This window comes from Toxotes jaculatrix, chromosome 11 (assembly GCF_017976425.1).
Source record: "Toxotes jaculatrix isolate fToxJac2 chromosome 11, fToxJac2.pri, whole genome shotgun sequence".
NCBI lineage: Eukaryota > Metazoa > Chordata > Actinopteri > Toxotidae > Toxotes > Toxotes jaculatrix.
The window spans coordinates 13,947,855-13,959,597 of record NC_054404.1 but is presented as its reverse complement, the minus strand read 5'-3'; the positions used below and the strand labels follow the sequence as shown (position 1 = coordinate 13,959,597).

The window sequence follows — 11,743 nt, the reverse complement described above, 5'->3', positions numbered from 1 at the left end:
ATCCTTTTAGGTGCAGAACATCACAAGAATCCCAGTGGATCGGTTTTAATCCCGCATAGTATTAAAGAAAAAACAAACAAACAACAACAACAACAAAAAACAGGATTCTTGTTGTTGTCCGTGAATGCAGCTGGAGCCCTCTCCTATAAACACTCAATAAGTTGAGGTGATTAAAAGGCTCTGTCATTATTCTTTCACTCGTTGAGACGGGCTCTCGGATTTCAAGTGTCTCCTTTTACACTCCTGAGCCGCCACATTCATCATGGGACCGGGGCTGAAGTTTTATTGCGGCCGCTAGAGGTGGATGCAAAAAACAAAAGTTGAGTGTGGGATGGACTCAGAGGGCAACTAGTCCCAGTACACTCTCTCAGAGGAAAAAAGAAAGAAAAAAAAGAAGGAGAAAAAGAAAGAGGAAAAATGCGAGCCGAGGCATGAGTGGAGAGCTCTTCTCTGTTCATTTTTATTTTTTTATTTTTTGACACACTTCAACACATTTCATCCACTGGAAACTCCGGGTGATCCCTCGACGTTATGGGCGTACCTTCGTGTTTTTTCATCACAGAGGAGTAAGGTGAGGGACGGGGGTCATAACTCCATAAATACTTGGTGTGGCACAGACTTTGGATGGACCCTGGAGGAGTAAATCCTGCTAGAGGAACCTCGAGCACAAGAGAGTAGCGGCGACTTTTCTGCAAGCTGACACCTCATTTGTAGAAGGGTGGTTTTAAAAAAAAGCCTCCTCAGTTACCACCGTGAAAGTTGCGGTGCCTCTGGCTAATATGGAGAGTCTATGATTCCGTAGTGGCGGAGATATAAATTGCTTTAGGGCTATTTTTTTCTCACAGAGTGCGATGTAGTTCAACTTCACATCCCAGAGTGAGCTATTTGTCAAGATGACAGCGCTTACACCTTTGAACCGTGCTGTACTTGGACTTGCGTGGAGCTGTTTGAGTTTTCTGTCCTGCGCTCATTGCGGGTTAAGTGACAACCATGTGCACTCCAGTTTTATTTACAGGAGGTTGCGCAATCACGAACGCAGGGAGATCCAGAGAGAGATCCTCTCCATCCTGGGCTTGCCTCACCGTCCGAGGCCCTTCTCTCCCGGGAAGCAGGCGTCCTCCGCGCCGCTGTTCATGCTCGACCTGTACAACGCAATGGCCGTGGAGGAAGAGGAGGAGGGGGGGTTGCAGCAGGGCGCAGGGAAGAGCTTTAGTGCCAAGGCTCAAGGGCACTCCAGGAAAAGTTACTACAGCCCACAGCATGCCGGGTACTCCCGTGTGGCACAGCCTTACCGAGCGGCCCCTCTGTTAGGCCAAAGCCCCGCACTCACCACAGCACACGACACCAACTTTCTCAATGACGCCGACATGGTTATGAGTTTCGTCAATTTAGGTAAGTGGCAGTAGGCTCATTTAACACCTGCTTTTATTAAATCAGAATTAATGAATGAATTAATCATAGTCTCGAGTTCTTTGACATTTAGAGGTAAAGCAATTTCGTTTTAAAATCCAAATGTCTAAGAAAAAGAAAAAAATGACCCTCAGAGTCATTCTCTTAGTGTTTTTTTTTTTCTTCAATTGTTGAAAAGCCTAATATTTTGTGCATTAGATAAACTTTTCTAGACAATACCTTGCAGACAGAGGAACATAAGGTCACACTAACTCTAGCATGAAATTCAGCCTTGAAGAGTTAGGCCGGTATAAATGAATTAATATATTTCTTGGCCTCTTTCATTCATTTTATCAAAGTAATTTGACCTCATGTGGATTTTGTTTAAAAAATGTGTTGCCCTATAAAAAAATAGAAATTGTTCTGAGCATCTAAGTTAACTCATTCAGTTTCTCTCATATATATATATATATATATATATATATATATATATATATATATATATATATATGTATGTATATGTATATGTATATGTATAAATTTCAGCATTTAAACGTGAATATGTCATAAGTACATTTTCAGATATCAGTCATTATCTGGCGTTAGTGGTGTTCACTTGCTTTAGCCTTGTGTGAAATATTTTGTATTTGACAGGATTAAGCCCAACATTTTGACTTTGTGCTGCTTTCTATTAAAAAGCAGCTGATCTTTATAATGATTGTGTTTGTTCAGTAGCCGCGACCCTTAACCCCGCAGTTCAGAGCAACTTATCAGATGACTGTCTGACCTTGAGAAAATTGGTCTAAATTATTTCCTGTTGTTAAAAGGGGAGTGATATTGACTGATGCCTGTATTTCTTGTGGTTCTGTCACTAAGAGACAGCAGTGTAGCTCTGTTCTCCACATTTGTGTTCTTTGTAGCGTTAGTTGTTCTTTAATGGGAATTAAAATATTGAGCATACCACATGGAAACTTACTCATAAGTGAAATATGATGCAGCATTACAGAATCCTAAATGAATGATTAAAAAAAAAGAATCACTGTAAAACAAACTTTACATAATGCCAGCACTGTAGCCTTAAGGATTTTATTTTCTTAGATAAATAGCAAAACATGTAAAAGTGACTTTGTGTAGAGTTTCTTGGGAGTATAATCCCACACCTTGGCCTGAGCCCATCTGTTTCCACTTACCACCAGGGCATGTACACTGTCAGCCTTGAAAGCTCTGCTCTCGTTCTGGGGACTGTCAGTGAAGTGTTCAATGGGGCTCTGTCTTTATTACAGTACACTCAAATATAACTACTGACCTCAGCTGTTTTAGAAAGGTCTATGTGGGATCTCATGCAGTTTAATATGCCTACTGCAGGTATAAATAAGAAGTCAGCTATTTACAGAAAATTTCAGATGCATACGTGAGGTTGAATTCAAAAGGAGAAAGTAACACACCAGTTATATACTAGTCTTATTAACAAAATATGAATTGAACAAGCTGAATCCAATTAATATGCAACACATCAAGAATGCACAGGGCTCTCCCTCCCTCGCCCCAGGGAGTGAGGTCATTATTATTTAATCTTTACCTATTTGAAAGTTAAATGCTCATTGCTCTCAGTGGCACTTCTGCTTCAGATTACTGCCTGTGGCTAATATATTGGAACACGCTCAGTGGGTAAAAAGTCAGACCTGACCTCTGACCTCTTGGCGCTAAGTAACCGCAGGCATTCTCCCTCGATAAAATATCAGGCAAATGCACTGCATGATATCACCACGGATGTCAGAAAATTCATTGATCTCGGCCACATGCCTCTTCTCAGCTACCAGGCAGGGGTGTGAGACAGATGGCTGACACTTCAAAGTATCTTTAGTCAGCAGGTGAGGGTGTTGATACGCTGAGGCTCCTTGATGCTGCTTTTAAAGTAATTTTTTTCTAGGGGATTTATTTTGAAAAATCAATCAGCACACAATTTCTATTTATTTCCATTCAGCAAAATATAAAACAATCCTACATGTTAAGAGTTTGTGAATATTTTCAAAAATTACAGGCCTAAAAAAGATATATCACATTAGGCTACAACAAATATTAGAAGTATTTTGTTTTAAAGGCTAAGGGTCATTAAACACTCTTAGCGCATTGTATGAAACCTACAGGAGGTCAGGATAAGGTCAGAAATGAGGTCAGAGTAGATGCTCACATGACGTTGAAGAATCCTGTCTGGTCTTTTCTCTCACTTGAGGATCAGACCAAAGTGTCTTTAATTGAAATCAGCCTGTTTTTCTTAACTGACAGCCCATTCATCATGGCCAGAGAATGCAGTTAGGCACACAGTAGAGGGCCTGTCTGGGAACTGCTACCTGTATTCAGTTGACTGATTTAATGAACTGGAAAGTGCTTTTGTTGGTAGTCAAAATGTTTGGATTGGACCTGGAATGTAAAAGAAGATGTTATAAATTACTCTTTTTCTGTGCATTAATACTGGTGTATTTTCCTCTTTTGAGCAACACATGCGGCGGTTCAGGAGGTGAAGCCGTATTTTTTGATCAGCGTGTGCTTTTCTGCCAGTAAAAATGAAATTCATCATATAATATTTTCTTTCCCAGTGGAGAAAGATAAAGATTTTTCTCACCAGCGAAGACACTACAAGGAGTTCCGTTTTGATCTGACTCAGATCCCAGACGGTGAGGCGGTGACTGCTGCAGAGTTTCGGATCTATAAGGACCGCAGTCATGCCCGCTATGACAACATTACTCTGAAGGTCACCATATATCAAGTCATCAAGGAATATCAAAACAAGTAAGTACCAAACTGAACAAAAGCAAGCATTAAAGTGCAGTAACTAAGTCCAGTTACTCAAGTACTGTGCTTTACTTGACTATTTCCATTTTGCCATTCTGGCACTTGTACTCCAAAAATGTTCCAATGCGCATATATATATATATATATATATATATATATATATATATATATATATATATATATATATATATATATATATATATATATATATAATTTTTATTACACTATATTTATCTGACAGATATAATTAGTAGTTCCTTTGCAGATTAGGATTTTACACTCAAAATATATACTGACGTAAAGTTGTACTGCTATAGATTAAACTACTAACAGTATGTAAAGTGATTACATTTTGCTCTACTTCTATCAGCTAAAGCACTAATATGCTGCTTTCTCTGTAGTACATCAGTAATTAGAGTCTAGTAATATAACATTGACAGGAGCCATTCTGGTCCCTCATGAGTACTTCTGATTATTAAAGTACATTTAGCTGCTACTGCTGCTAATGTGCTTTTGTAAAATGATGAATGCAGGCCTTTTACCTAAATTGCTACTTTTATTTAAGGAAAAGATCTCAATACTTCTTGCACCACTGATTATTTTAGGGGCATCATTTATTTAGGACAAACAGATTATTGCTGGTTATTGACATTTGAGGGAAAATCAATCTGGCCTCATATAAACAGTCAGTTTCAGAGAAATCAAGCATCTTAAAAAGGACTTGAATCAAGCCTGTTCTCAGTTATTGGAAAAATGAATTTGCCATAAAACACAAAGCACATAGAAAACATTGCCCTGTGTGCAACTGCAAATTGATGGAAAGAAAACAGAAATAGCTGTTACTTCAGCTGCACTTTGATCCCATGCAGTAATCTTATTTCACAGTAAGAAAAAAAAAAAAAAAAAGCCAAATAGTCCAGCAGATATTGTCTCGCACGGCTGAAACTTTCCACTCACACAGAGGGTCCCTCTATCTCCAACTCTGTTCTCCTTCAGTCGCACCATGTCGGACTTACAAATATAGTTCTCGGATAAAGAGAGCTCCATTAGCAAGTTGGCCACTTATGAAGCTTGGAAGGTCCATCAGTTATCACTCGTCTTGTGTTGCCTGCCAAGCTGGCCACATCCCAGATGAAACCATGAGGGCCCATATTAGGGAGGGGGTAGGGGGCTCCCTTGGGTGCTCCCGTGATCACTGTTATGCCCACCACCTGCCTGTCTTAACAATATTCCGGAAGTTTAAACCATGACATAGCTGAATACACAAGGGTGTACTTAAAAGTGGGCCCACATTTGCTTGCCAAAAATGTGTGTGGGTGATTGAAGGGGAGATATGGCCCTCCTGGGCTTTGAAAAGGTCCAAGTCAATGGACTCTGCCATCTTAAAGGGGAAGACTGCTCAGTTTAACTTTTCACACACGTTTTTATAGGGAATAGTATGTTTCAGTGAGTATTCACAAAGAAGTTTGTGAAGTGCTTTCCCAGTACTGGAGATCTTAGAAATAATATTGGAAGATGTGATTTTAAAACAAACAGTTTTCTCAAGGTTTTTCTGAACTTAAAAAGCCATAATGAATCCATATTTTATGGGTACTATTAAGTTGTAAAGCCATACACATTCTATTATGTTTTTCTACCACATACCAGACAAAATGTTGATACTGTATACTCAGACTAGACACAGCCGAGGGTTTTCAGCCAGTTATTTCTACAAAATCTACTCATGCACAAACTATAGTTAATTTATGGTTTCATTAGTGAATTAAAACAACTTTGTTGTTGAGGCATTTTAGGCATTTAAGATAGTGCACTAATGGCAATGTCCTCAGTTCACATTCAGCCTGGGATTTTTGTTGCTCTCTTTTCCCTCACTTCCTGTCAAAACTTTAAAAATCACTTGTGGGTCAAGTAAAGGTTGCAGTCAGCGTTAAATGAGTGGAAGTTTTCCTCACTACTAGCATGACTACGAGATTGAACTCAAGATGCTGGTGTTAAAGGTACCCTGTAGAGTTTTTTTTGTAAACAAAGTTGTGTTTACATTCACTGTTTCTCACCAAAATGTTATGTGTTTGTTGTTTAGGTCTGACGGTCTTGTTGAATGCGTTTCCTTTCTTTCAAAACGTGCCGAGCCAGCTCTTGGAGGAATTTGAAACCTATAGTTTAGGGTATTTTTAAAGTCACTACACACCAACCTAACGTTTTTTCACTCCACTATCTCAATGTCCTGTACTGAACTTTGCTACTGAATATACATTGCTAATGGAGATTAGTGGCATATGCGCAGAATGTGAAGGAAACGGAGACTAAAAAGTCTAAAAAGAGGCATTATCTAGTTACCTCTGTCTCTTTGTATCCACTCAGTTAAACTCACTCTCTGTGGAACAGTACATCCAGTAATCACAGATTAAGGGGCGGGATACACATTCCTCCTCTTGGATATGGTTATGACAACAGTGAATTCTTACCTACAGAAACTAAATTATCACAGGATATAAGCTTAATTCTGTACATTTCAAAGAGGAAGTTCAGCAGTAAGTCACTCGTAAGGATTAACCTTGGCTGGAATTCCACATACGGTTGAGTCTTGTTACACCTGTAATAAACACATGGGTAGTTCCTGAACTATTGAGGCCACATGGAAAATCTTGGTTCTCTCCGACCAGCACCATGTAACCACAAAAACTGAACAGGCCTTATCCGATCTGCTGCCTGAAAGGAATCCAATGCAAATTGCGAAGCGGGGCTTTTTCGACTAAGGGTTGATTGATGCCTTATGTCAGGCTCATGTTAAAAATACACAAGAGCTAATGTTCAAGATTCATAACTCCCAAAAATTTTTGCCCATCAAATAGCTGAAATCTTGGCACATGTTTTACCACACAACTCTGCAATTTATTGCAAGCTTCTTCAACAATAGCTTGCACGACGCTCTTTCTTTTTTTATCTCCTCTACAAAGCTGGCATACAAAAATATAATAATACAAATTACTTAAACACACCCTATCATTAGTTTTCAACAATGAGGGACTTTTTATAGAAGAATGTTTTGTTTCAACAAGAGGTGAGGAAGCTAATAAAAGCCACTCAGATTCTGGCTTCTGCTGTAGAGTTTGGGCTAAAGCATCCATTATCAATCAGTGATAGCTAATTTATCTGTTCTAGTCTAACTGGTTAAGACCTATTGGAATGAGTCAAAATGCCCTCAAAGAAGAATCTGGTTTCTTTTTTGTGTCCCACTAAAGCTATGCAGTATTAAGGTGCACAGGCTGGTTTTTATTTGTTCTAGAGCTCAACAAACTGTAGCAGGCACAGAGGTTTTGTAATTTGCTTATAATACATTCATCTCAACATCTGTTTGACCGGCACCAGTCTGAGACGCAGGGCTAATAATCCTGAAAAATAACATTCCCACAGAGACAAAATATTGAAGTAATTTTTGTGATATTGTGATATATTATTATTATTATTATTATAATCAGAAGACATACTCTATGTTTTTGTTGTGCAATAGCAGCTGCTGCTTGGAGGGTTGAGTGTGCATCATTTTAACTGTGGTTTATTTAGTGCAGATGTTTGTTTCATTGTTTTCTGTAACCTTCAGAGATGCAGAGACGTTCCTGCTCAACTCCAAAAAGGTCCAGGCGTCCGATGGGGGCTGGCTGGTGTTTGACATCACGGCCACCAGCAACCACTGGGTGATGAACCCACAGCAGAACTTGGGCCTGCAGCTCTGTGTGGAGACTGTAGATGGCAAGTGATGTTCAGTTTTTCTTTCTATGAATTTGACATTTGTTCCTTTCTTCCCTTTCTTGTAACCACCCCAGATTTATTTCAGGCTTTTGGAATCTCGAAAGGGCCAGGAAGTTCATCTTTTGAGACAATCCACAATGTCTGTATTTGATTAAAAACGAATGTTTTCTTTGACTTGAGAACAAATGTGACTTGGTTATTTGACAATTTGTGGACTGTGATTATTCAATCACCAATAAACAGCCATAAATCCACAAAAAAAAAGATTAATGGGTTGACCTAGTCTTTGTATTTGTAAAGATGCTGGACTTCAGACTCACCTTGAAAGCAGTCACAACATAATAAAACATCGAGTTTTGCTTTAGCTTTGCTTTGAAAGTTTTATTCACCTGTTGAATTTTAAAGGACGAAGCATCAACATAAAATCTGCTGGAATCATTGGGAGGAACGGGCCCCAGTCCAAACAGCCATTCCTGGTTGCTTTCTTCAAGGCCAGTGGGGTGTTACTTCGCTCTGTTAGAGCTGCTGGTGGGAAAAAAAAGAACCACAATCGCAATAAATCCACTAATCAGCAGGAATCATCTAGGGCACCAAAAACTGGAGGTATGTGCACTTTTACGATGTAGTTGTTTTTTTTATAATTTCTTTTACCCTATAGACATATAATTAGATACATTTTAACCACATCATAATAACCAACATTTACTCTGCTATCGTTCCATCAGGTTGTCCATCTGTTTTTCAGGCTAAGGAACTTAACTGTCTACAGCGAGATATCGCTACAATTACTGGACAGATTGCCATAAAATTTAAAATAACAGTTTGATCTTCTGTTCACTTTTTCTACTTGTATAGAAGAGATATGTATATATACTGTTGTGGCAGTCTGCCATGAATTTGGTGTGGAATTAACTTAATCTTTTAATTAATTTGTTTCCTGCAAAATGTTCTTTTGTTTATTCCTCCAAAACATTTCCATGTTACTCTGGAAAACAATTGCATTTTTATAAAAAATCTGTAATTTGGAAACAAAGGAGGTTTTATTCAGCGTTCACTTCTAATCTTCATTTCACGCTGTATTTAACCAAAATAACTTTGCTGTGAATATTTTTGGACTCAGAGAGACTGAGAGAGATAATGGATAGTGGCTTAGTCTTTAATGCACTGTGCTGTACATTGAATCATTAATCATTAATCATTTCAAGGAATAATTAATAATGTCACACATTGATGGATGAATTACTGTTACCCTCATGTTCAGTTTTTATAAATTAATGATTCTCCGCAGCTCTACAGTTACAGCTTCTCTGCATCTGAGACTCCACAAGCAGTAAATTTGCTGTAACATTCACTGTTTGTTAACAGCTTAACAATTGTTGGAAACATTTCCAAGCATCATGTGAATGTACAGTTCAACAGTGCGTATTTCCCAATGTTTGTATTTGTACAGTGCTTTAGCTTGTTTGGCTTTGGTGCATTTGTTCATGAGGTTTACAGATTTCTGTGGGTAAGTCAACAGCAAGATGCAACACCAAGATACAACTAAGCATTATTTTCTGTCATAATAAATAATCTTCATTTCCAGATTATAACACCAGTGAACAGAAGCAAGCCTGTAAGAAACATGAACTTTATGTCAGCTTTCGAGATCTGGGATGGCAGGTAAGACAAAACGATTTCACATCTCCTGCACAAAACAGTGAGAGAGCTAATGCATGGTAATAACACAATGAATGACATGCTTTTTTAAATTCAGATTGTAGGGTGACACTGAGAAAACACACCTTGTGTCATAAATAAAGGAAACAATTTGTCCTCTTTTTGTCAAGGATTGGATCATTGCACCTGAGGGCTACGCTGCTTTTTACTGTGATGGTGAATGCTCGTTTCCACTCAATGCACACATGAACGCAACAAATCATGCAATTGTGCAAACTCTGGTAAGTATTCTTTAGAGTGTATTGCAATAAAATCATGTTTTAAGTTACCATAATGTATATATAATAAGTCATTTGAAGCTCACTGCAGTCACACCTCTGTTGAATCTACTTTATGCTCTCACCTGTAGGTCCATTTAATGTTTCCTGACAATGTGCCAAAGCCTTGCTGTGCCCCAACCAAGCTCAATGCAATATCAGTACTTTACTTTGATGACAGCTCAAACGTTATCCTCAAGAAATATAGAAATATGGTAGTTAGGTCTTGTGGTTGCCATTAGTGGCTGGGCTAACTGTAATTTATCTTATCTGGTATGGGAATCGCTGGAAACACATCTGCTGCAGGTGTGATGTGATGTACAGTATTATGTATATAAAGTTTTATTACCTAATTTATTTTCTTTTTTTAAAAAACAAAATAGCACTGAATATTGTGATATTTAAATGATTAGGACAAAATGATTTTAGTTTACGCCAGTTATCTCTTAACTTTTGTGTCCGTTGGCATATACTCCCTCTTAGTTACATCTGTATGATAACTTTTATTCACTGGAGTCATCATGATACATAAGGTCGCTTCCCCTTCTGCTTGTTTTCCCTTTTTCCAGTATAAACTACGCTATAAATGTTCACTTAGCTATCTAGAATAATACTTGGAGGTCAGTATATGATTTGTTTTTTTACTTCAATGCTAATCCTGAAAATTGTGTATTTCCTTAATGGACCAACAGGTATAAATGAACAAACAGAATAAAGTCACACAATGCAGCATCACAAATTCCTTTGATAAACAAGGGAGACATCAAGGTGATGCTGTTAGCACTAACATCACAACTTGAACAAGCTGTTGGAAATATTGTAAATCAAATCGGATCACAGGAAAAAAAAAAAAAACACAGTGAGTGTTCTCTAATATAAACCAAACTGCCTAAAGCTATTTTCAAGCTGTCACCGTCTTTCAGCACAGATACTGCTTCACCTTTTCCATGCCAGCTTTTTTTAATTTATTTATTTTTTTATAAGCGAGTGTGTTCTCAGAAGGGGATTATGTCAGTTTGGAATTAAACTCTTGCTATGTTGAGTGTTCACTTATGAATGCTTTGCAATTTATATCATTTTTTTAAACACAACTTTAATCTAAATCTCTTCTATAAACACTGTTTCTTGTTGCTCTGTGGTCTTTGTCATAGCTGCAAACGTCTTTGCTCCATGCTAAAAGTAGTTTTCATTTGGGGAAAGTATATCTTAATGTAGAGTGTTGTGTATTTTAATAAATGTACCACTTGAAAACTCCTATCTTTTGCTTTGCCTTTTACTTGACCTCGCAGATTTTCTCACCTCATTTATCACCCTAAACTATATGGAGAAATGCATTTCATCTCAGAGCCTTTTCCCCTCCTCCAGCTGCAAGTCCTCCAGCCTTTTTAAATTCAAGTTGTCCTTTCGTATTTCTGTTTGGAGCTCTGCGGATGTTTTACATACTGTTGCCGGACTACCGTCTCGGATTTATAAATGTTTGACAAGTATGATATAAACTCGGGGTCCACCCATGGAGCCTGTTGACATGCTCTTTGGGAGTGGTAATGCTAGTGGTACAGTGCTAGCAGTAAAGCAGTGCTGTGACCTCCAAAGCCACCCCAGAAAGGTGATTATCATGAGGCTGCCAGTAGAGAAAGGTATATCATTTTGTAACCAATCCCTTCCAGATTATGGGGGAAAGATATTATCCATCACGTGATTTATGTGACATGTATGGCACACCTCTGCTTGCTTACATTCTGTACACATATTTTGGACGTTGCTCAGAGCTAAGATTCACCCCTGGAAACAAAGTGGAGACCATAAACTAAACCCAGCGAGTTGTTACATTTCCT

The 11,743-nt window shown here is 38.3% G+C and overlaps 1 protein-coding gene across 1 annotated transcript; it reads left to right on the top strand.

The window, feature by feature from the left end:
- The first annotated feature begins 395 nt into the window (after positions 1-395).
- Positions 396-10,821, top strand: bmp5 (bone morphogenetic protein 5). The gene is made up of 7 exons (XM_041049739.1): positions 396-1,392; positions 3,987-4,179; positions 7,784-7,932; positions 8,338-8,535; positions 9,518-9,594; positions 9,762-9,872; positions 10,001-10,821. The coding sequence occupies exons 1-7, from the start codon at positions 894-896 to the stop codon at positions 10,148-10,150; spliced, it is 1,377 nt and encodes a 458-aa protein (XP_040905673.1). The 5' UTR covers positions 396-893; the 3' UTR covers positions 10,151-10,821.
- Positions 10,822-11,743: the final 922 nt, after the last annotated feature.